Source organism: Rhynchophorus ferrugineus, unplaced genomic scaffold, assembly GCF_030347505.1.
Source record: "Rhynchophorus ferrugineus isolate W39M unplaced genomic scaffold, kcgeb_rfMv2 rfM1, whole genome shotgun sequence".
In the NCBI taxonomy this organism is placed as follows: Eukaryota; Metazoa; Arthropoda; class Insecta; order Coleoptera; family Curculionidae; genus Rhynchophorus; species Rhynchophorus ferrugineus.
In genome coordinates, this window is record NW_027472580.1 from 14,720,851 (window position 1) to 14,748,135 (window position 27,285).

The 27,285-nt window shown below is 30.4% G+C and overlaps 3 protein-coding genes across 10 annotated transcripts in view; 1 reads left to right on the top strand and 2 right to left on the bottom strand.

Moving 5' to 3' along the window:
* LOC143195071 (aldehyde dehydrogenase, dimeric NADP-preferring) overlaps nt 1-12,481 on the bottom strand; it is a 44,380-nt gene extending 31,899 nt beyond the window's left edge. Inside the window, exon 1 of one of the 2 annotated variants that reach the window (XM_076401937.1) lies at nt 12,317-12,481. The gene's annotated coding sequence lies outside the window, so the exon portion shown is untranslated. Of the gene's footprint in view, nt 1-12; nt 41-12,316 lie in introns of those variants that run through there. The other variant, XM_076401945.1, reaches the window with a different exon arrangement.
* LOC143195091 (synaptotagmin-15) overlaps nt 1-15,729 on the top strand; it is a 345,027-nt gene extending 329,298 nt beyond the window's left edge. Inside the window, exons 9-10 of one of the 2 annotated variants that reach the window (XM_076401953.1) lie at nt 7,234-7,444; nt 15,174-15,729. In XM_076401953.1, coding sequence (XP_076258068.1) covers nt 7,234-7,444; nt 15,174-15,301 — 339 coding nt within the window. In that variant the 3' untranslated portion in view covers nt 15,302-15,729. The remainder of the gene's footprint in view (nt 1-7,233; nt 7,445-15,173) is intronic. The other variant, XM_076401961.1, reaches the window with a different exon arrangement.
* A 3,402-nt stretch (nt 15,730-19,131) lies between these two features.
* Nucleotides 19,132-27,167, bottom strand: LOC143195158 (troponin C). Of its 6 annotated transcripts, XR_013005489.1 has the most exons (5): nt 27,053-27,167; nt 26,724-26,998; nt 26,518-26,684; nt 22,155-22,360; nt 19,522-19,632 (listed from the first exon to the last, which is right to left on the bottom strand). XR_013005489.1 is itself a non-coding variant. In XM_076402117.1 (4 exons), exons 1-4 carry the CDS (start codon nt 27,065-27,067, stop codon nt 19,475-19,477), a joined length of 597 nt encoding a protein of 198 aa, XP_076258232.1. In that variant the 5' UTR covers nt 27,068-27,167; the 3' UTR covers nt 19,132-19,474. The 6 variants fall into 6 exon arrangements, 5 of the variants coding, with proteins under 5 accessions (XP_076258232.1, XP_076258223.1, XP_076258214.1 ...); XM_076402117.1 differs by lacking the exon at nt 22,155-22,360 and having other exon boundaries at nt 19,132-19,632; nt 26,518-26,666; XM_076402108.1 differs by lacking the exon at nt 22,155-22,360 and having other exon boundaries at nt 19,132-19,632; nt 26,518-26,675.
* Between the last annotated feature and the right edge of the window lie 118 nt (nt 27,168-27,285).

Sequence of the window (27,285 nt, forward strand, 5' to 3'; positions counted from 1 at the left end):
AGAAATACGCACCCAACAGTAAAAATCCGACAATCAATGAACGCGTTCGATACACACGTGGAAACTGTTCGAAATTACGTAGCGATAAATCCTTTATCATAAAATTGTTTCATTGTTAGCATTTATTGAACAACAATTAGCACGTTGTCCATAGATTAAAATCGAAAATGTTATCACACTCCGAATGATTACTATTGAATTGTTTTGTCGTAAAATTTATGGAAAATTGTTTTATGTTTTTGATTTGCATTTCAAAGCTTTGTCACGTTTTTATCTTTTTGGGTACAGGTTTTCTATGTAAATAAATAGAAAAAATATCCTTACCGGTGTATATTAGCCGTGATAATAATATAATTTAATTTGATATAATTATACCGTTATCATACTTGGAGGTCTTTGTCCACAATAATTATATCTTATTACTCAATAAGTAGAAGTGAGTTTTTTATATTATTTTTCCGTTACATTTTCGAATGTACATTAAGTTAGTTTTTCAAAAACACATATTCAATTCAAAGAAACTAAAAATATCATAAACTGTAATTTGTAAAATATTTACAAATATTTATAGTATTTTCATGCTATCGAAAACCATTCCGTAATTTGATATTTTAAACATATATTTAATTTTAATTGATTTTATTTTCTTGATGATCCATATTCACCAAGAAGGTTTAGCCATTTCTACGTTTTCATGAGTTCGGCTACTGATAACCCGCAATAAGGAAAGTTAGCATCAATTGCAACATTCTTAAGACATGTATGTGAGCCATTATTGACAGAGTCTTAAAGTAAAGGGTCAACACAGTTTCATAATGGTTCGATCTTGAAGTTCGGTGACTACAAGATTAGTGTATTCTTTATTTTTAACGTATGTTTCATAGTTTATCAAGAACTTTAAGACACTCGTAATAACGTTTTATGATTGCTACAAAATGTACATTATAACTATCTCAATAAGCTTTAAATTGATTCCAAAGTGGATATCAGTTACTGACTTTATGGTTATAATAGAGGCGTGACGACTAAAACACATCTTTTGCGCAATGTCGATATTTTTAAGAAAAAATACAATTAGTGATATATTGGACAAAACAATATATCAATTTCCTCCAAATAGTTTTAGGAATAGCAACATTTTAATAGAAACTAAGTACCAAAATACACTAAACCTTTAAAACTAAATACGAATTTTGAATATTTATTAAAAATTATTAAGCAGTTTTTATAATATTTAAGAAATATATGTAATTTATTTTCGATAAAATATCGAAAAATATCGATATATATGGATATATCGGGCAAAAAAAATCGGCCAAAAATATATGGCTATGTTATTCTGCATCCCTAATTTACACGTTCTTTATAGTTGAAGCTAGCGAAAAGTGAGTGCACAACTATTTAGTTTATTCATTTTAGCTTTACCCTAGCAGGGCATGCTAATTCTGGTGACAAGACATCTCGCATCTCGCGCCTTATTCCTTTCGTACCATGTGCATATGACAAACTTGATCATAGCATATTTACCATTCCTTTAAATTATTGTGATTATCTATCATTGTTATTAGGTGTCATTACAATTATCAGGACTATTACTTACCTATCTATACTAATACATACATTACTAGAGTACTGGTACTATCAGTAATATATTATATTTTATTACAAGTATCTGTTATGACAATTTCCTACCCATGCTATATTTCATTTCACCATTGTCATTGTCATAAAAATTTATGTTACATAATTTATTTTGATCTCTGTTTTTATTAGATAGGGAATATGTCAAATTGTTTTATAATATTTTACATAAGTACAATATAAATATTAGAATTATCATTCCTGATCTAAATATATTTAGCGCTTTTCTATGATTTTGCCTTTCTGCAATTTTTAAATATGACTATATCGATATAATACATTTCATTGTTATTTTTGCATCTTCCTTAAATAATATTTTTATAATTTAGAATTTAGGTATAATCAGGATACAATTTCGAAAATCCTAATAATTTACTTTTATTTATATTTATAATTATACTTATATTACTCTTACTTTTACTTATATTTAAAATCCTATTAGCAATAAGTTATTGCTGTTTTAGCCACGTCAGTATTTCAGTCATAACTAATTGGAGTTCCATTACCAAGTCTAAATTAGACAATAAGAGTTGTCCGACCACTTATACGGGTACTCAACATTTGAAAGGTGTTTCTCTCAAAATTGCACTATTGTATTCAAATTACTTTTTCAATATGGCTAACGTATTACTTTGCAAGTTTAGTGTCATTCAGTTTGCGTTTAATATTTCTACGGACCCTTACTTTATAACTTTCTATAGCCTCGATTAATTTAAATTATTATCTATTCAAATGCGATGCTTAGAGCAAGTTCTTCATGTTTCTTTCTGAGATCGTGTCAGATCATTCACTATATATTTAAGATATAAGTCAGTGCACAACTGAGAAACAAATTCAAACACGCGGTTTACAATGACATGCCTTTGGAATGAAGGGAGAACGAATTATTCATTGGCTTCTGTGGCGAAATCTACCTTTTGAGTGGAACAACTCCGAAAAATATATGGATCAAGGTAATCGGAAACGATATGAAAAATGATTCTATGTCAGAACAGTTTCGACCGATCGTCAACCCTGGCAAGATTTAGTCTTGCGGCACCAACCGCAACATAATGGTTGATAAGTAGAGACTCTCGGAGAATCTTCAGGCATATAATTAAATACTTTAAAAAGTCTAGATATTCTACAAGGAATATTCAGAAATAATCAAAATAACAATAGAAAAAAAAATTACAAAAATTTTAATCGACTTCAAAAAATAAACATTCCTTCTCACTAAAAAGTAAAAAATAATTAAACTTATGTTTTAATAACTAAATAAAAATAAACAAAAACCTTATATAACCTATTTACTAAACGTATAAAAGCTCAATACCTACCTAAACCTATTTATCAATTCAGAATATTATTTTAACTACTACCAATTCAGTCATACCATTTAACTACTACCTCATCAGTTTGAAGTCAGTACGAGCCAAACACAAATTTGTTTTGTTCGTAATTTAATTTTGTGTATATGTCACAAAATTATATTATTATTCTTATATTGTTTGGGCTCGGCAGTGACAACGATTATTATGTACATATCTTATTTTAAAACGTTTTTTGTGTGAAAAATCTAAGTTTGATTATTTTTTACTTTTAAGTAAGATATGTACTCAATAAATTACACAGTTATATCATTAAGTATTACAATGGGTAGTCCCAGTAAATGTGTGTAAAGGTCATACGGGCTATGAGGAAAAATGGGAATAAAGAAATAATAGTTATAAATAAAGAACGTGTCAGGCCCCAAGGTCCGCTACATAGCCTAGGTGATTTAAAAAATATTCTAAAAATTAGAATAACAACAAAATGTTACCCCCATCGGTAATCGAGCCCGCGACCTCCGCGTATTATCTAGGCATTCTAACCCCTACACCATAGAAGCAATTGTCTGTTATGTTTCTACGACTTCTCATATAGTATGGTTAGTGCTTAAGAAGTAAACTGGACGGTTTTCGCACTGAACGACTTCCGGTCTTCATCAGTTCAACAATAACCAAATACCCAAATATCCGATTATTTTAGATAAAAAATATATGAAAACTTTCGCATTGAACCTTACTACGCGCCATTGAAATTAGAGAGTTTCCCCCGATTTCACCATCAGATCCTGACTTGGTTCCAATAGGAGCACCTTAGAGGTGCACTGTTCCGAATAAAAAAATAATTATGAAAATCGGTCCATATTTGAAGAAGAAATCGGTGAACATACATAAAAAATATATAGTCGAACAAACGAGTCGATAGAACCTCTGCTTTTTTGAAGTCGTTAACAACTACATTTTGATATTTAGATTGATACTTACAATACATGTCAGTTTTTCTTCGTATTTTTTTTTATATGGTATATATTTTTTGTATAATTAATATAACTTTCCTATAAAATGAATTATAATCCTTCACCATGGTTGATGATGGATGACCTTTACAGTTCTCATTTACTTAGTGATGTAATTTTGAGCAAAAAATTATCAGAAAAGATGATAATCGATTAATGCAAATTTGAGACTTCTAATAAATACATTTTGTCGCAAATGGCATCACTGCAAGACTAAAGTAGAGATATGAGTATATTATTTAATGTACACTAACAAAAAGCAGTTATGTCATTAAGAGCATTATTTTTAAAAAGAAGCAATGAATCGATTTTTTGTTAATACTTTAGAATATAGAACACTCCGATAACACAACTGAATCTTAGAATCTTTTTTCTTTTCGATAATATTACCATTTACAATTTGAACAGCTTTTGATTCTACTTTTCTTCGAAATAATCATCATCATTAGTCTAAAAAAAAAGTTTAATTTAAAGGCTAACTGGCAGACCGAGTTAGAATCTACACTCACGGAGCATTTTATTTTACACAAAACTACGACCACTGACATTTCCGTGATAAGATTAACTAATAGTGATGTGTTTTAGATGAAAAATTTAGTGTTTGTCTCCATAGACAGAGTCTATAATGAGCAACAGCCTGATGTTAACTATTTTTCATTTTAGGTGACTATTTAATTCAGTCAGTGTACAATTGAGGAAGATATTCAAAAACACATATTACAATGGTTTAGATTTATGTATCTTTAGAATAAAAAGTGAAGAAGATATTCAGTGACTTTTGTGATCAAATCGGCCTTTTGTGTGAAAGTCGTAGCAGACATTTCCGGATATAAATCCTAGAAAACGATCTGAAAAATAGGAAACTAACATCGTCGGAGTTCCAACTTTTCGCCAACTGTGGCAATTGAAGAATATTCGAAGTCTTGCGGCAGCAACAGCAGCATATTGCTTGTGAAGTAGGCACTCTACTGAGCGCTGGCTAAGGCTTGGATTAACGGCATATAAATTAGTTTGAAGGTTTATTTATTTAGAATGTTATTGTGAAAAAGAGTACAATGTATTTTAACCAAAGAATTCTACATCGATAGCCCGAATTTTTTCCCATCTTTCAGGCAATTTACGGATTCCATCTCGAAATAACAATATATCTTTTGAGGTTATCCACGAATCCACATTTTTTGCTCACGACTCAAATGTCGGAACAAGTAGTAATCAGTAGGAGCAAGGTCTGGAGACTATGGCGGGTTTTCCATGTCATTTAATTCCATTTAAAAATAAACAGAATGATCTTTGAATTGTGTCTTTATCATCATGATCGTATATTATCAATCATGATGTTTGTTTGAGACGTAATGATTAAAGTATATAAACTTTCAAATAAAATAGGTAAAATAATTTGTATCGCATTATTCTTGTAATAAATATGGTGAACCGAATATATATGTTTTCATCTCGATACATAATATTTATATATTGTAGATCTAGAATAAATATATAATTATGCATTTGTTATTTGAACTAAAATAAACATATATATGAGGTGTTATTAATATCAATTACCACTATATTTTAAAAGCAAGTTCATCAAGAAAAACATCAATTAATAAAATGTTTTTAATAAGATCTTGGTTCCTCATATATAGCTATTATACCAATTTATTACATATTCTAACAATTATCAGAATAATTTATTACCGATATTTATTAAACTATATTTATATTACTTAAATATGTTATTTCAGTTTTTTTTTAAATAATTAAAGAAAACATTTTAAGTAATGAGAAAGTGTAGTGGAAAAAAGATTTCCTTTTTTATTATTTGGTTTTCAATTAGTACACCTAACCAAATAATAATACATAACCGAATATTGGTCTACATTAATGTATTATTAAAGTCCAATGTTCAAATCGCAAGTTAAGGTTTAGCGAGAATTCCAAATATCAAATCATTTAAAAATTTAAAAGATTATCGTGGCTAAAAAATTTAAAAAATAGCTTTCATAATGGAAACAATAATTTTTGGGCACAACATGAATCTTTAAACAATTTTTACTAATAAAAAATAACTTACTTACTCTATACTTGCTCTGGCTAAATTAAGATCACCAAATGACAATGTTAAAAATAGCAGTGGTCATTTGGATCATCTAAGTTATTATTCAATTATACTATTTTAATAAGCTTTTCTGTTTTAATAAGCTAAGCTGAAAAACATATATTTATTTATTTTATAGCAGCAATTCATTGAAATTCATGAAGTCAATCAAGTATAAATAGTACGCTATTCGATATTATCAGTAAGACTAAAAGTTAATAATTGTTCTAATATATACCCGAAACATTTGAGTTTCTGCACTTTCACTACAAGCTTGACACTACGAACATAGATCATAGAACTTGTTGAAGATATTGAAACATCACTGACTGGCTTCACTTTTCAGTATGTGTTATTTCGTCGAAGTGTGCCCAAAAAAAAATTGAGTGCGTTAAAAATTTTTGAAATTGTACCGAGTAAATTGAATTTGCGGGAAGATTTACTTTTTTGGTTCAATTTGAAGAAATAGGCGGTTGAAGGTCATTTAATTCGATCTGTAACTTTTAGCAACCATACTGTATCAACATGCGAATACTGGTTGCGACGTTTTAAAAGTTGCCATTTTGATATCCAAGACAAGCCGCATTCTGAACAGCCAGAACAAAAAAGCATACTGAATGAAATCAACAATTGGGATCGCTATTGATACGTTTAAGCCAAATACTGCGTGCAAAACGGACCAAACGGTTAAAAATTTACCTTGAAACGTTAAAATGGGAAGTGCTACACCACCCACCGTATTCTCCAGATCTTGCTCATTCTGATTACTGCTTGTTCCGATATATGACTCTGTCTGTCTGTGATCTGTCTAAGCAGCACTTCACTTACTATGAAGATATTACAAAATTAGTGGACTTGTGGATAGCCTCAAATGATACATCGCTCCATCGAGACAGAATCCGTAAATTATCTGAAAGATGGAAAAAACTAACAGCTATCGATGGAGGACAGTACTTAAGTAACAATACAATGCTTAATGAATAGGATATATTGTACCGACTTGTCACAATAAAGCTTAAAGTTAAAAAAAACCTTTAAAACTAATGTTAGGCCTAATAGTATTGAGTAAATCGAATAATTTGAAATCAATTATAAAAAATCAATATGATTGAAAACCCACTATGCAAAAACTATTTCGTTGGTATCAGATTTCTACATCTTCTTTTTGTTACAGTTTCAAGGTGACAAACATGAGGCCTACGTTCGCCTAACCCTCCACCAACACTACAGAGTAGTCAAAGAGAAGCGTACCAACATCGCCAAACCATCCAAAGATGGTAACGTGTGTTTCGCCGAAGGATTCAACTTCAAGATGGCTCCCAATCAGGCGGACGTTAGCAGTCTGGCTTTCCATGTTTTCCAACACACATCTGGATATGGTAAGGGTGCGTGTCTTTGTTTAGTGTTTTTGTTTAGCATTTTTTGGAGTTTTTTAGATGCTCAGTCATTTTATTATTTCTCGTTTTAGACTTATATATCATATAATAATTAATTAATTAGGTCTAGAATATAGTTTAGTATGTTTAGGTTACAAATTACTCAATACATCTCCGGTTTGGTCTCTTCTAAGCGGAGTTTGATGACTTTTTACCTTATGTGTTTGTGTAATAGTGTACGGTAATAACCGAAGCTCAAATTGGGGTTTAAATCGTAATTAAACTCAAGTAATTTTATTTTAATAGTAGAATATCAATTCAATGGGGTTATTGTGCAGTTGGTAAAATCAATTTTGTCCTCATTGATGTATATTGTGGTTAAAACATAAAATAACACAACATATTTTAAAAACTATTCTACGTACTAAGAAATGTAAACGAAAAGCTATAACTTCCGAATATACGAATACAAGCAGTCAAAATAACAGGGCATTAATTCATCCATTAATTAACATATATAGTATAAAAGCAGAGATAATATTGATACAGTAACTAGTAAAACAATAAATAAATTAAATAATAAAGAAAAATAAATAATTTAATTATAATAAATTGGTAAATTAATAAAAAATTAGTAAATAAATCAAATTGCCTATTGTAAGTGATATGACTTAAATCTATAGTGTATCCAAAGAATCAGTGAACTCATGTCATCTCAATTTAAGACGTCAAAAATTCGCAATTTTGCTGCATTAAACCTATATATTTCAACATTCTATTGCAAATAATATAATGAAACAAAAATGTTATAAAATATCATTTGTTTTAACATTAAAGTCCACTGTTTACTGCTACTTTGGATAGACTATGTATGCAACATAAAATTAAATTTTAAAATAAAGACTATTTCTTGAGGAAATCAATTAATTTAGGATGAAGTTTTGTAAGAAAGCACTCTCCAGAGACCTTGATATCATATTTTATATAGCTTTATAGCTTTTTATAGCTTCAAATAGTGATAAATTATCGTGGAAACTTTGAAGACTTTTATGAATATTAAAAATCGGGGTTATATTTACCGAACATTATTAAAAAAATGTATTTTGGACTCAAATAGACATACTGTATTTATAGTTGAAACAATTATCAAGAACAGGAATTACTGGACCTCACTGAATAATCAAAATTGAATTATATAGCGTGCATTACACACTGTCAGTCCCTATTTCCACAAAAGTGGTTTGGGGGCCCGAATGGAAATAGGTTTCATTTTAAATTAACTCTTAAAATACACTTTAAAGAGAATCGTAAGACAGCACCCGAAATATCTAAAATCTTTAGTTATTAGTAAGTATCACAATTCAAAAAATCAGTCCAAATTCATTACATAGTTTCATTTTTATTTCCATTTTAACGAACCAGCTTTTGCTTATTCAGTTATTTATCATGCAAATGGAAAAAACTGAGTTCCAAGCAATGATTATAGATTTACATCAAGAAAACCGAAAATATATCAAGACTGAGTTAATTAATGTTTATGGCGTGTGTGCTTTCGAGTTTGTGGGTGTTTGGGTTAATATAAATGTCATTCAGACGTTCAGTAGAACTGATTGTTTTCGAAATCATCAACAAAAAATATTTGGATTCTTAAGATTTCTTTTAAACGGCCGATTGAACAATCCTCGTATATTCATAAATTGCATTCAGGTTTTACTTGTACTCATGTTAGTCTTTACCTTGCATTTTAGCGTTGTTGGTGATTCAGCATATTAACAACAAACAAATATTGATCCAATGGTTCATTTTATAAAAGGAAACAACTAACATATGAATATTTATGATAGCTGAGAAAGCAGGCATTGTTTTTTGTTGATGGTCGTGCGAAGATAAGATCGGCTTGTTTTTAATACGATGTTATAAATTTTAACGTCTTTAAAGAAAATTCATATAATTTTAAAATATATAAGACGAAATGATACCAAAAGCTATGTTTGTGTATTTTCGCAATTATAAATCGGGAAGATTATCAATTATTTCATTTATGATTCTTTAATATTTAAAGGCATTTTAAAAAAATAATATTTTAATCTTTAAGTCTACTTTTGCCAACTAAGGTTTAACTGGATGGATTTCTATTATATCTAGGGGGCTCCAAATTACAGTTCTCGACATTAAGCTGACTGGCGAACTCAGAAGGCATCAGCTCTTACCCATCATGTTTTCTAGCGCGACAGGGATCATTTTTTCGATATTTCGCACTCTTATTTTAAGAACAATCCCAATTGTAAACAATCATAGACGTAACCCAGGACTATTGTAACGGTAGGAGGACCGTCCTGGCGCCTTAACCACTGCACCAACCTGTTTTATTATTATTTAATTAATACATTGTTACTAGTCGTTTCCGTCTAACCTACAATTTGTCTTTATGATAACCTAAATCTAGGTATATAAATAGGAGAAACCATCGGCCCTATCTCAGTCTTTGGCGAAATCATCTTTAAACATGTCACTTAGAAATTTTTTAATATATGCACCTCACTACACAACACTACACGAGATCAGACGGTTTGATTCTTTTGGGTCTGTGTCCTGTTCTGGTGGTATCCAAAAGTTTCAATATTTCGTATGAGAATGGAGTCTTTCCTCATGTCCCCCTGTAATTATCTTGATTTCTTGCCTGACTGTGGGTATCTGAAGGTCTCGATGTAGGTAATCAGTCTTATAGTATTTGGGTGCACCCACAATACCTCTTAGGATTTTGTTCTGAAAATTTTATATTTTATTTATGTTACTCTTTGCAGAGCATCCCCATAATTGAACTCCGTATGTCCATATAGGTTTCAGTATTTGCTTATATAATAACAATATACTATGTACTGATAATTGTGATTTTCTTCCAATTAGCCAGTACATTATCCTGTATTTCAATTCCAGTTCTTTTCTTTTCTTCTTTATATGTACCTTCCAGCGAAGATTAATTCCAATATATTTAGCATTATTGCTCTATTGAATGATAGTATTATTTAATGTTATTGGTGCTTGTACGGTCTGTTTATAGGTGAACTGCACATTTACAGATTTATTTTCATTAATTCTCATTTTCCAAGCTTGTGTCCAATTATTTATATTGTCACTTGCCTGTTGTAATTTTTATGAGGCTTCTTCACTATTGTCTCCGACAGCTATAATCGCAGTATCATCAGTAAATGTAGCCAGCGTAATATTCTGCGTTTGTGGTATATCACAAGTGTAGAGTAGACAAAGCATTGGCCCCAGTACACTTCCTTGTTGTACACCTGCTTTAGCTTATTTTATTGTAGAGTAAGCTTCTTCTTGTTCTGCAGTTTATGAACAAGGCCTTCATGCCAAACCTTATCGGAGGCTTGTGCTACATCTAAGAATATAGCTGAGCATACTTTTTTACTTTCGTAGGCTTTTTCAATAACATCTGTGGACTTGGTCAATTATTGAGTATTTGTTAATAAACCCAAAGTGGTGTGTTGATGTTAGGTTTTTTCTCTCTATAATGCTGCGCCAACCAAACCATAAATTGAATACATCATTATTGTGATCAAGTAAAGTAATAGTAATACATTTCAAATAAAATACGGAGGATATAATTTATTTTTCTAAATTTATTCTGCCATCTTTACAATTTCATTTGAGACACTATGCATTTGTAACAAATTTTGTTGAATTCGATTTTTTAATGGAATTCAGTCCAGTTTTATTATCGCAAAAAATATCTTCAGTGCGTTTTTTTTTGGGATTTTGGGGTATTGCCAGAAATCATATGAATTCAAGTCAAGTAAATACTCTATTCATAGACGATGAATAAGATTGGTTAATTATTTTATGAAGAAGTTGCGATTATTAAATACTGTATGAAAAGATATTGTCGTGATAATAATGCAATTGTTTTTGTTCGTAGTTACAATGGAAGGAATTTTTAATGGGCAACATCATGATTTTCATTATTCTTCATTCAGAGACACAGATTTTAATTGTTCAAGTCCACGTCCACGCATTTATTTCGCTGTCGGGAGCGCTCTTTGTTTTCGGTCTCAAAATCACCAATTATAAAATGTCAAATCCAGTGCTCACATGTTCTTCAGATAGATAGAGCACCCACACAGCTTTCGATGATCTTAAGCGGCTTTTTCCTTCAAATGACGATAACTCCTGACAATAGTAGATATATGTTCTAGCTACTTTTTCTCGTCGTTTGGATAAATAAAAAAAGCAAAGTTTAAAGTGCTGCTTTATTTTATTATCTGCCATCAATTATCGATGGCAGCAGTGTCTGATAAATACGGCGAGAGGTACAAGGCTTCCCATTTAGGTGTTTCTATATAGGATTTTGTGAATTCGATATGTCAAATGGTTATGTCGATGGTAAAATGTAGTATTCACCGGTATTTTTGTACTGATTATATTAATATCACTTATTCTAAAATAGCAAACATAATACCCACACAATTTTACGCAAATAGCATTAGACAAATTCAAACGAAGAAATAAACATAAAAATTGTCACATAAATGTCCCATGTAATACAGCATAACGTATATATGATTTAAATCCTTTAAAATTAGTTCTTATTCCCAGAACTTACTGAAAATTAAAAGCTAATTTATTAATCAATAGTTATAACATTTTTTACATTTATTAATAAATTGGAGAGTAAATTTGCCAATCAGAGATCACCATAAGTTTTCTTATTTATTGTTTTAAATATTTCAACATTTCTTATGATGCGAATTACTGGATAAGCAAATCTACAATATATTTTATAAACCAGAACATTATACAATTAAAATAAAGCCAAGATTGGATAACGATTAAATAAAATATAACAATACGTCAAACACAACTTACCAACGATCGTTCTTATTCATGATAAGGATTATCAAAAATCCTCACACGTATTTTACACGACTGAAACAACGGTCTGAAGCGAAATTTCCATGTGTATGCGCGAGATATAAACTAATGAAATTGGATTCCATACACAATTCAAATTGCTTTCTCTTTCAAGCATCGTGTCATGAACTTTTAAAATAATCTCGCTTATATATACCCTTCTTTACCAAATAGGTGCAGTTGGAGAAATCCAATACTAATGTCGCCGTCATTTACTGTAAATGGATCCGATAATTCCTATTTATTAAACTTTATTGGATGATAACAGCAATTAAAATATTACATAATTTCTAAGTAGTGAAAATTTATGCTCTGGGAATATATATGTGTGTATGTACGTAAACAGGAAGCGCTATTATTTTTATGAACCATTGTGTTACAAACCGTAATATGTTTTCAAATTAAGATTCTGATAATATCTCTAAATATTTGTTAAAATATCTATTATATTAATAAATATAATATTTAATTTCTTTATTATTATTAGTCGTTTCCGACTAACCTACAATTTGTCTTTATAACTTAAATCTAGGTATATAACTAGGAGGACCCTTCGTCCCTATCTCAGTCTTTGGTGAAATAATGTTTATACATTAATACATATAATATTTAATTTTTTTATTGTTATTAGTCGTTTCCGACTAACCTACAGTTTGTTTTCATAACTTAAATCTAGGTATATAACAAGGAGGACCCTTCGGCCCTATCTCAGTCTCTGGTGAAATAATGTTTATCCATGTCACTGCTGTATTTTTATTATATGCACCTCAGGTCACGACACTACACAAGATCACATGGTGTGATTCTTTTGAGTCTGTATCCTGCTCTGGTGGTATCCAAAAGTTTCAATACTTTAATATTCTCATGAGAATGGAGTCTTTAGTCATGCCCCCTTGCAATTATCTTGATTTCTTCACTGGCTGTGGGTACCTGAACGTCTCGATCAGTCAAATCAGTCTAATCAGTCCTAAAGTACTTGGGTGCGTCCACAATACCTCTCAGGACTTTGTTCTAAAAAATGTGTATTTTCTTTTTGTTGCTCTTTGCAGATCATCCCCATAATTCAACTCTGTATGTCCATATAGATTCCAGTATTTGCTTATATAATAGCAATTTTTCGATACCATTTTTGTAGTACGATTTGTCCTATGCTTCAAAATACGCCTCAGTTTTGGCGATCACCACTTCATTCGACGAAACCTTCTTCCCAGCAAGCATTCTTTTGAGATCTGAGAACAGAAAATAGTCGCAGAGGGCCAGAGATCTAGATCTCATCTAGAGAAAACAGTGGATGAGGAAGCATTTCGAAGCCCAATTCATGGATTGTTGCCATCGTTTTCACTGACTTGTGACACGGTGAATTGTCTTGGCGAAGCAGCACTTTTTTTTCTCCAAATGCGGTCGTTTTTCGGCGATTTCGTCCTTAAAACGGTCCAATAACGCTATGTAATAGTTGCTGTTGATATTTCTTCCTCTTTCCAGGTAGTCAATGACAATTATTCCATGCGCATCCCAAAATACAGACGCTATAGTCTTGCCAGCCGACTGTTGCGTTTTCCCACGTTTTGTAGCGGGTTCATCCTGTGCAGTCCACTCGGATGACTATCGATTGGACTTCTAAGTGAAAGGATGGAGCCATGTACTATGCATACTTCCATAACTATGCAAAAACGGTTTTCGGGTTTATTACACTTGATCATCTTCAAACACTGCTCCGAATCATCAACTCGTCATTGTTTTTAGTCAAAAGTGAGCTCGCACGGCTCCCACTTTGCACAAAGCTTTCTCATACCCAAATATTCATGAATCATGTGATGTACACGTTCAGTTAATATCTTTAGGGTGTTTACTATTGCATTCAATTTCAATTTACGATCATTCAAAGTCATTTTGTTGATTTTTTTTATGTTTTCGTCGGTAACAGCCTCTTCTGGGCGTCCACCGTCGTCGGTGCTCATTTCACCACATCTTAACTAAGCATAGCAATCCTTCATGATTGATTTTCCAGGGGCAGTGTCCGGAAACTCGGCATCAAGTCAAGTTTTTGCTTCAACTGTATTTTTTCCCTTGAAAATTTGCTTCACTCAAAATGCTATAATTCACAAACTAATGATCCGACAGCTGTCATATATACACTCCTCTTTTGGGGATTAGGGCTAACTAAAAAATATATGGATTTAATTCTAGTTCTATGTATCAGACCGGAGAGTTTTCAATTCAATTGTTATAGACATACTCTAGCAAATCTTGGAATCATTCGATATTTTCCAGAAAATCGTGTCATATATATCATGATTTTTTTAAGTAATATGAGTTACATAGACGAATCGAACAAAACCTTACATTGTTTTCAAATGACCTAGAGAATTCCTTTCGTTATCACTTAACTTTCTTTAATTTATTTTTATCACCATATAGCTTTCATTAAGTTTGGCGCCCATACACCCAGAAAAAATGTTTATTCTTGGTTTGAAGAGCATTACAACATCATGAAACATCTTCCCTAGCCAACACAATCACCAGACCTCAACATATTTGAATCATTATGAGGAGTTTCAGCGCATAGTGTGAGGAATATATTTCCAACATCATTAAGGCAATTGGCGCATGTTTTTTGGACGAATGTTTATTGATTAGAGATGTTTATATCATTTTGTCCATCTCTTGTACATATTATAAACATATTTTAGATGAATACTTTAATTTATTAGCCAACATAAAATATTAATATATTGTACGATGAGCAATATCATTAACAAACCTATCAAACTAAATTGCGTACTTTAATTATATCCCTTTTATTTTGTTCCAGATAAATTAATAGGAAAGGTTGTCTTAGGCTCCTACATGTTCACCAGAGGAAAAGCCCTTACCCAATGGAACACAGCCGTCTCCCAGCCCATGGAGCACAGTCAATGCTGGCACATTTTATCCGAATAGAGAGATATATTTTATACTTAAGAATAACTTTACCCAAACTAGTTGTTACCCAAATTAGTAGTAAGCAAAATTAAAACGAGGATAAAAACAGTTATTTTGTAGTAAAATTAAAACAATTCTTTCAGAGAATTAATGAAAATTTCGCTCAGGTTTCTTTATAGATAACAAACTTGAGCTCAACTGATTTAGAAACTTATCGATTATTGATATATTTATATTAATGTTTTATATTAATACATTAAAAATCATAGCATGATTTGTTCTAAGAGGGCTTCTTTTATTTACAATATCTTATTGACTCTAAGCAATTAAATCAGTATTAATGTAAAATTTTTATTAATTCAATTTACCAGGCTAAAACTTTTTTAGCAGCCTAATCTATGAGATCTTCTATGTATGTTTTAATTTTTTAATTTCTTCTCTAATTTATACATTCTAATTATACATCACTACGTTATTTAAGGAATTCACTATATGGATATTACAGATTGTATCTATTAACCTTTCAGTATCATAAAGTATACATATGTACCATATTGATGTCATTCTCTCGAAATGGGCTCTTTTTCGTTCAACTGGCCACTTGGTTCCAGGTTTCCTGAGTTTCATTGTCTGGTCCATCTTCCAGTTGCAAATTTCCCTCTAAAAACATTTCTATTCTGTATTTCATATTGGTTTATTTTACGTAATTGCAGTGGTCCATTTCATTGTTCCAACATTGGCAATATTGTACACATTATAGAATACCACCATCTATCTGATCAATCTGCTTGTTTCCATTATTTTAATAACCCATAAATCTTTAGCCTGCGTTTTTTTAATTCGAATATATATTGCCAAAATTTTCCACTTTTTAGCCCTTGGTGAGTTTTGGGCCTAAAATGTTTCTAATAATTTTTCTTTCTTTTTTTTGGATCTCCACAATGTCTCTTTCTATTCAAGATAAAAGTTTTAGCTCCGTAAAAGCACCCCGTCTTGATCACACTGTTGTAGTGTCTCAGTTTAATTGAGAGATGCACTTTTTGTTGTAGTTGTCTTTTGTAAGCCTAAAAGCTGTATCCATTGCTGACAGCTTAAACAGTATCGCCCAAATATTTGAAATGAGAATCTCTTTTAGAATTGATTATTACGTATATTTTTACAAATATTTCTTGTTTTTTTTTATTCAACTGTATCCTAAATGACACGTGCTTGTGCATATTCTTTCTAGTTCTACTTTTGCTAAAAGGAAAGAGATAATTGGAAAATACTACTATAGAGCTCAACTATTAAGAAAACAATAATACTCTCAATAAACGCGATTTAATGGTATGTGTGCGCTTCTTTTCAGCCTACCCTCGTATTAACATTCAAAGGACAAATAAACGGAAAACCTTATTTGAACACAATGGTGTAATAATATTTCGTTAACAATATACTTTAAGTTTGTTAGTTGGGCTCTAGAGATATAACAGAATACCTAGAAATTCAATAAACAGAACAAATTCCTAAATTAGTTGAATAAACACATAAGAAGACCATTAACCTACTCCTACCACTGGTAAAAAGAATGAATTGCATAACACCGAAAAGGAATATTATTATTTGTGTTTTTTAATGGTTATTTAAGTTTATTTTTACTAAAATACGGTATAATTGACCTATTAACATAAATCTCAAATAGAATTACCTTCTTATTGAACCGATAAATAAACAAGTAGTTGCAACAGTAGATGACCTTACATTTTTGGTTTAAATTGAAATACAGGGTGTGATAATCAAAAATGTTATTTGTCCTTAGCAGCATAGAACAAGAATCCCTCTTAGATTTTACACATAAATTATTTGCTATATATTTAAGTAATAAGATAATTATTTAAGATATAGGGATAAGTTGGCCAAAATGGGTATACTAATATATATAACGTTAGCTCTGTGTAATAAAGTACACAGTAGCATCTCGTTAGATTCAAAACTTAAGCAGTTATCATATAATAGATTTTTTATTAATTTTAGATAAATATTTACTCAATTGGAAAAAGTGTAGAAACTCCCAATATAAACAACCAGTGTTAACACGGGACTAAGAAACAGTAAAAAGCTGATTATAATTAATAAAGTATAGAAAAATATTTAATATTTTTTTAAACAAAATTACAGAATTGAGGAATAAATGACAATTCATTTATAAATTATATCCTTAATTACATTACATTAACATTTTTTAATTTTTTCTCTATTATTTACTGGATAATTTTTCTATATATTTTATTTTTGTTTTCCTATTTGTGCGGACCTGTTCTGCTGATTTCTTAAGATAAATGTGTTTTTGTTGAAGTTGTTAAAAGTCGATGATTGGTATTCTCTTATTAAATGAAGAAGATTATTTACAAAAAGAAAGGTTTTCATTAATGATAAACAGAAGAGATGGTTGAAAGCAATATTCTGGACATAACTATTGACGTTCAAAAACTGAAACCGTGTTTTAAGAAGGAACATATCTTGATTCTGATGAATTGATGCAACTTGCTAGATGCTAATTTCGATTTCAGTTCTGATATCTAACTAGAACTAATGATCTATATTATTATCTCGCATGATATAAACCTGTGATTAGGAAAGACGTCGCAGTTTTTTCAAATAGGTATAAATTTTAGCTAATTCACAAATAAGATAACATAAAGCAATAACAACTTATTTTTAGATAATGGCTACTCTAACACAATGAATTGAACTTATTAGTACCAAATTTAATGAAGTTATCTTTTAATAAAGATATGTTCTTTTGCTATAAAACAGTGAACCCCATTTTGATGAACTTTTCCCTATATAGAAAAATATTAATAAACCGTAATAATGCAACGGAGATATATTATGTTAGATTCAGTAGACGAATAACCTTTTTCTATAAACTTTAGTGTTACTTTACAAATATAGTTTGTATAGATATATTTATGTTTAACGCTATGAATGTAACGTTAGAAAATTTATGTTGAATGTAATAAAATTAAATTAAATATTAATCATATCTATTTAATCCAATCTGTAGTTTGATTCAGCATACGAATAAAAGAAAATACGTAAATATTTCGTGTAATTTTTAAACCGCATATCCCATACAAGTTCTAAAATTAAATGTTAATTGATATACTACATATAAAATGTTTTAAAAGGTTATACCGAGAGTTCGACAAAAACATCGAAACACATGCAGCAGAAACTTATTAATACCAACTGCTCCAACACAATGAATTGAACTGATTAGTACCAAATTTAATGAAGTTATCTTTTAATAAATATATGTTCTTTTGCTATAAAACAGTGAACCCCATTTTGATGAACTTTTCCCTATGTAAAAAATATTAATAAACGGTAATAATGCAACGGAGATATATTATGTTAAATTCAGTAGACGAATAACCTTTTTCTATAAACTTTAGTGTTACTTTACAAATATAGTTTGTATAGATATATTTATGTTTAACGCTATGAATGTAACGTTAGAAAATTTATGTTGAATGTAATAAAATTAAATTAAATATTAATCATATCTATTTAATCCAATCTGTAGTTTGAATCAGCATACGAATAAAAGAAAATACGTAAATATTTCGTGTATTTTTAAACCGCATATCCCAAACAAGTTCTAAAATTAAATGTTAATTGATATTTTACATATAAAATATTTGAAAAGGTTATACCGAGAGTTCGACAAAAACAGCGAAAGAAATACAGCAGAGACTTATTAATGTCAAGTAATTCAAACCAAGTGCAGTTTATAATATAAAAATATTTAAATTAACGAACGTGAATTAAGATTTAAATAACTAACTCTTTATTAAAAGAAACGATTAATACGTATACATATATTTATAATAAACTAAACAAATATTTATATTACAAACTATCATGCGAAATTAAAACATTTTGGAAATTTTTTTCTAGTAAGTCCCAAAGATAAATTTTCATCATATTTTGGTTGTATTGGTCCTGATAAGGCTGTTATCCTGCTGAAACCCATGGTATCTTGATAGAAATATCCTTGTTTTTCTGAGTATCCATGTCGTTTTCAAATTTATCCAAATCAGCATACAGCATATGTGGTTTTGCAGATATTCGACAACCCGAAGTTTTACAGTATTCCGACATATTATTTAGTAACTAACTCTCCGTAATGTTCAATTTTATTATTTTCTAATAATAGTGGACTACGATGGGTTTAGATTTTTTTCCTTTGCATCTTTTATCAGAATTAACTGCACAATAATAATAGTTGTGAAGTTGGACTTTTAGCTCTTGAAGCCTTCTCGATGTTGGGAATATAATTTTCCATTTCTCACCTCGATACCAACCTAGAATATATAAATATAGAAATGTTATATCAATATTATAAAACATATTAAAACAACAGTTAACTGTTGTTCGCTTGAGTGACATTTGTATACATTTTGACATGGTATTTTCTTAAATTATAAAATTATTTAATTTTTTTTGTATCCAATAATTCAATATAAATCACAAACTACCAGAAAAACATTTATTTAAGTAAGATTTGTCTTTTTGTTTTATTTTAGAGCATAGTGAATGGTAATAAATATAAAATAAATTGTAGGGCAAGGAAAATGAACGGATTGATCAGTTATTCTCAAGATCAAGTATTCTCAATAATCTTAACTGCATATACATTTTCCCAACATGTTGCATAGAAATCAATCTGTAGGCATAACTCTATTTTTGGTGGATATTATTTCCCAAAAATATCCACCCTAGGTCACAATTTCGAATATCACCTCGATACCAACCTAGAATATATAAATATAGAAATGTTATATCAATATTATAAAAACATATTACAAAAATTTACCTCCTAAACATATTTTACGAATCCTGGAAGTACATTATCCACATGACTTTACATTGATTTCGAAAAGGGCAGTTAAAACAAGCTTTTCACATACATTTAAATAAAATGTTTTATTTTGAAGCTTCATAACTACACCAGATATGCAACAAAATACATAATCATCATATTTACATTTTCTAGACGACACCTTAACCTTTCCCAGTCTTCTGCAAAACAGTTAACTGTTGTTCGCTTGAGTGATATTTGTATACTTTTTGACATGGTATTTTCTTAAATTATAAAACTATTTAATTTTTTTTTGTATGCGATAGTTCAATATAAATCACAAACTACCAGAAAAAACTTGTTTTTAAGTAAGATAGGTCTTTTTGCTTTATTTTAGAGCATAGTGAATGGTAACAAATATAAAATAAATTATAGGGCAAAGACAATGAACGGATTGATCAGTTATTCTCAAGATCAAGTATTCTCAATAATCAGAACTGCATATACATTTTCCCAACATGTTGCATAGCAATCAATCTGTAGGCATAACTCTATTTTTGGTGGATATTATTTCCCAAAAATATCCACCCTAGGTCACAATTTCGAATATCACCTCGATACCAACCTAGAATATATAAATATAGAAATGTTATATCAATATTATAAAATATATTAAAAAAATTTACCCCCTAAACATATTTTGCGAATTCTGGAAGTACATTATCAACATGACTTTACATTGATTTCGAAAAGGGCAGTTAAAACAAGCTTTTCACATACATTTAAATAAAATGTTTTATTTTGAAGTTTCATAACTACACCAGATATGCAACAAAATACATAATCATCATATTTACATTTTCGAGACGACACCTTAACATTTTGCAGTCTTCTGCAAAACAGTTAACTGTTGTTCGCTTGAGTGATATTTGTATACATTTTGACATGGTATTTTCTTAAATAATAAAACTATTTAATTTTTTTTGTATGCAATAATTCAATATAAATCACAAACTACCAGAAAAACATTTTTTTTAAGTAAGATTTGTCTTTTTGTTTTATTTTAGAGCATAGTGAATGGTAATAAATATAAAATAAATTGTAGGGCAAGGAAAATGAACGGATTGATCAGTTATTCTCAAGATCAAGTATTCTCAGTAATTTGAACTGCATACACATTTTCCCAACATGTTGCATAGAAATCAATCTGTAGGTATAACTCTATTTTTGGTGGATATTATTTCCCAAAAATATCCACCCTAGATCGCAATTTCGAATATCACCTCCATACCAACCTAGAATATATAAATATAGAAATGTTATATCAATATTATAAAAACATATTACAAAAATTTACCTCCTAAACATATTTTACGAATTCTGGAAGTACATTATCAACATGACTTTACATTAATTTCGAAAAGGGCAGTTAAAGCAAGCTGTTCACATACATTTAAATAAAATGTTTTATTTTGAAGTTTCATAACTACACCAGATATGCAACAAAATACATAATCATCATATTTACATTTTCTAGACGACACCTTAACCTTTCCCAGTCTTCTGCAAAACAGTTAAGTGTTGTTCGCTTGAGTGACATTTGTATACATTTTGACATGGTATTTTCTTAAATTATAAAACTATTTAATTTGTTTTGTATGCAATAATTCAATATCAATCACAAACTACCAGAAAAAACTTGTTTTTAAGTAAGATAGGTCTTTTTGCTTTATTTTAGAGCATAGTGAATGGTAACAAATATAAAATAAATTATAGGGCAAAGGGAATGAACGGATTGATAAGTTATTCTCAAGATCAAGTATTCTCAATAATCTTAACTGCATATACATTTTCCCAACATGTTGCATAGAAATCAATCTGTAGGGATAACTCTATTTTTGGTGGATATTATTTCCCAAAAATATCCACCCTAGGTCGCAATTTCGAATATCACCTGGTACCAACCTAGAATATATAAATATAGAAATGTTATATCAATATTATAAAACATATTAAAAAAATTACCTCCTAAACATATTTTACGAATCCTGGAAGTACATTATCAACATGACTTTACATTGATTTCGAAAAGGGCAGTTAAAACAAGCTTTTCACATACATTTAAATAAAATGTTGTATTTTGAAGTTTCATAACTACACCAGATATGCAACAAAATACATAATCATCATATTTACATTTTCTAGACGACACCTTAACCTTTCCCAGTCTTCTGCAAAACAGTTAAGTGTTGTTCGCTTGAGTGACATTTGTATACATTTTGACATGGTATTTTCTTAAATTATAAAACTTTTTTTATGCAATAATTCAATATAAATCACAATCTACCAGAAAAACATTTTTTTAAGTAAGATAGGCCTTTTTGCTTTATTTTAAAGCATAGTGAATGGTAATAAATATAAAATAAATTGTAGGGCAAAGACAATGAACGGATTGATCAGTTATTCTCAAGATCAAGTATTCTCAATAATCTGAACTGCATACACATTTTCCCAACATGTTGCATAGCAATCAATCTGTAGGCATAACTCTATTTTTGGTGGATATTATTTCCCAAAATTATCCACCCTAGAACGCAATTTCGAATATACCATTAATGTATGAAAAACTATGTTGACCACAGATTATTAAAAGAAATCTGTATTCACAAGCAAGTTGAAAACATATATATTTCAAACAAAATTAATAATTACATTTAATACAAATTTTCTTATGCAGTTAGTAACTATTTTATTATTTCATATACAATAATATATTAAAATTAATAATTTATAAATAAATTTGAATACTGCGTTGTATTGTAATACTGCTTAGTTTATACTCGTATACATTCAATCACCAGTCATCATTTCCATGAACTCTAAAACAAAACAAAAAATTAGTTTACGTGTAACTGTGAGTATTTTTTAAATTTTAGTTTGTCATACTACGAATTGAGAATAAACAGTAGTATATATTGAATAAACCTGAACTTTATCAACATTATGGTTGTAGAGTTATGTACCACCTAAAGAATACTTATTTTATGTAACAACGTATTAAAATTATTTAATTATTTTATAAAGATTTCCGTTCAATAAACAATATAATTGAATAATAGTTATTATGGAAACTATCTCTGCTTTCTCTACAGTAGCATTATAAGCAAATTATAACACAAATTGTACCAATTCCAAAACATCTATAATAGATTACTTACTTGACATTTTCGTTTTTTTTTCTAGATTATTTTATAAAGGAATATCCGAAACAGTAAAAATAAAATGAACTTGAAGACTTACATAAAAAAGATTAGATGCGCAATCGTATCCAAACCGTCGTATTCACCAGACAGTATCTGTTCTCATTACCACTTGTTTCTATCGAGATTTTCATTTTTATATACATACATACTCTAATGGGCGAAAACGACTGTTCGATCCCAACATGAAATACAAATGTTATCAAAAAGACGGAAAAGACTGTGGTTATCATAACAACAAATATTACGACGGCTCCTAAACCTTGATATATCAGTGACTTTTTGAATGAAATATATATTTTTCGGTAAAAACCCGTTTTATTTCTCAATATATTCTGCCTTTCAATTTTTTTTATTCCTTCTGAATAGCACAATAACACTATAATAACAGGAAATAGTCGGAAGGAGCTAAATCTGGAGAATATGCTACATGGATTGCAGTTTGTAACCGAATTTCTCGATTTTTTCCATAGTATCTATACGTGTGGCCATTATCTTGATAGAACAACACTTCTTTCTTTGCCAAAAAATTATATTTTGCTTCAAATCCACATCAAATATACCGGTTTGATGGCGCAGTGGTAAAGGCGATGGGACGGTCCTCCTACTGTTGCGATAGCCGCGGGTTCTAATTCTACCGGGATAAGGTCGTAAATGTATGTATGTGATGGCTCAAAATTTGTGAATGTTCTAGGCAAGAGTGTAAAATCGGACAAGGAAAATGATCCCAGTCACGCCAGTAACCAGGCTGGGTAAGACCGAATGTCTTCTGGGATGATTTCTAAAGTTGGTCACTCGCCAGGCGGCAGGCTTTATGCTGAGGACCGTGGTTCAGAGCCCACGTTAAACTTAGGCCCAGTCCAGATAAACCTATAGTTGGTAAAAGGAGACTTTAAAATACATATAAAAAATATATCAAATATGTCCAAAAGTTCTGAATAATATTCGCCGGTGATTGTTTGACCCTTTTCAAGATAATCTATATATATATATATATATATATATAACACATAATATGCTCCCCAGTTATTTATTGAAATGGGTTACTACTATAATTACTTGTTGATAATCTTCAGATACTGAAGTAATGCACGGAAACCTTTAGCTCTGACTAGCCATGATGTTTACCGTCAAACAAGAACATCTACTCAACAATGAAAGAGACTAGCAGATATACTACAAAGCTATAGATTAGAATCTAATTTTGCCCACTTTATATTTTATGATACAACACACTTATTATTTGAAACAACAGCGAAAAAACAACAAAAAATTGTGAGATGCAAATAACAATATAAATTACTGTCCCATACATAGGACTGAGCATATTGGAAACAATTTTGATGCGACTCTTTGTATGAATTTAACATTACCATATAAAATGAAAAGCACACTAATTAAACAATATAAAATACTACATATTTATTACACAAAACATATTAAACTCTATATGCAAGAAACATTTTAGAATAAAGTCCGAAGAAGTATCATAGACGAACCCATATATTGTAGGAATAATCTAAATAATGTAGACTGTCATTCAGTGGATGAAAAATTGGAGCTATCTTTCTGTCAATGGAGCGATAAGGTGTTGAGAAAATGATGTTGCTTTAACGTCGATCCGTTTTCGCACTTCTTCTCTTTTCGGGTACCAAAGAAGCGTTGCTGCATCCATGCAGCATGTGCGCGGGCACAACCCTGCATCCACTTGTAGTGTGTAACCGAGAATTATCATGGAAACTGTTAGCTGTAGCTAGAAGCATAACGATGAGCAATAAACACAATCCATTCGAGCTGGAACAGCGTATTATTCACAACACTTGCAATATCTGACCGAGCGTTGTCATGTAGGAAGATGAATTTGCGTCTGCGTTATCTGCTATTGCTGATCTTTTCTATCGTAACGCATTCAACTGGTTTAATCGAGGCCAATAAATATTTGCAGTAACAGTTTCATTGATTATTAATTGATTATTTCCTGATCCCACCATTTAAACAGCAAGTCTTTATGACCATAAATATTCTGCTTCGGTGTCAATATGGATGACTCTTCTGGACTAACGTACAACATTTTGGGCTTGATTGTCTCACTGGATCCTCTTTACATCGCCAGTTATAATATATATTTGCATAACAACCAATAAAACTGTGATGTTGAAACTGTTTCAATGATTTTAAGTAAATTTGTGTGGTGACCGTTTTCCCTTATATTGGATCTCTCCCATCTTACTTAAATATCTGAAACAGTTGATCCAATAAGTGTCAAACTGTTTGTCAGATTTTTGAGGGTTTAAACTAAGTGTTCATCCAAAAAGCCTTAAAATGTATTGTCTTCGAACTTTGTCGATCCTCAAGGCTGTTGTGCTGGCACCGCTTTCAAAACGTTGAAACCAAAACCGACAATTACAATATTATGGAGTAGCAGGAGTAGTAAAAACCAGTAAGATAATTCTATTTGGCAAACACTTTCATAACCAACATGCCCAAGAGTACTTATTGTGTGAATTAGAACAAAATTCTTAAAAGAGCAATTTTCGATTTTGTTGCTTAAGAATAAACGTAGTAGACTGTTGAAATACGAAAATATTCGATAGCCTATAACTTGGGAATTATAAGAGATAATTCAATTTAGTGAAGGTAATTATGATACCCAAGGTACTTAGTGTGTAAATTATAATAAAATCCGTAATTCATAAGACCAATTTTCATTTCTGTGGGATAAGGAAAAACACAGCGGACAGTTGGAATATGTACATTTTCGATAACCTATAACTTATAAACTATAAAGGATAATTAACTAAGAGCACTTAGTATGCGAATTAAAACAAAATCTTGGTGGTGGGCTTCGGTAGTAGTTCGGTAATGAATGATTAATGTCTGTATACACCGAAAAATTCAATAATACGAAACGCAAAACTATTGTTTTGTGTAGTGTAATGTCAAAGGCATTGAGTTTAGCAGTTAGATTAGGTTGTTTCACATTGTTACTTCGCATTTTCACCGATCAAATATCACTGATCAAAATACATACAACCACCTAACAATTAAACCTATTTTGTTAAAATTTAGATTATTTGGCGAATATTTTTAATATAAAGAGAGTAGTTAAGATATATAAAATAAATTACCATCAAAATCCACTGTGCCAGAACCATCAGTATCAATTTCTGCAATAATGCCGTCAAGTTCCCTAGTCGTTAATTTATCATCCAGAGCCCGTAATATTTCCTTTAGTGTTGCTGTGGTGATGTACCCATTCCCCTCTCTATCATACAATCTGCAAATTCTGCAAAATCTGCAAATTGAATAGTAAAAAGAAATATTTTAAATCTACCTGAATGCTTCTTTCAGTTCCTGTTGGGTACTTTCGGCGTCATCTTCCTCTAGGAAATGTATGGCTATATCGCAAAACCCATCGAAATTTACTCTTCCCGTGTTCTCAGGATCGTTCTTCCTAATTAGATTGTTGAGTTCCTTCTCGTCGAACAACTGTCCCATGGTATTCAGAATCGTGGCGATCTTCACGGTCTCTATGTAACCGCTCTTAGTCGTATCGAACATTTGAAACGCTTTTCGTATTATCGCCATTTTTTGTTCATCGTCGGATGCCTGAAACACCGAGTGAAATCGCTTTTAGACTTAATTTACGGGCAAACGCTTTACCATGAGGGAATACATGGAGTATCGGGTGTAGGGACTATCGGATGACTATTTTTATTAATTGACAGCTTGTATATTATATATAGTAGTTGGTTGCGATAGCCGTTTTCTTAGAAAAGCTATATTTGAACCAGATTCTCAAAACGGCTAGATGCAACGAGCGTATGTTCGTTCGCTCTAGCTTGACTCATTAAAAGTTTTTTAAATATTTTAATTTTTTATACAGGTAAATTATA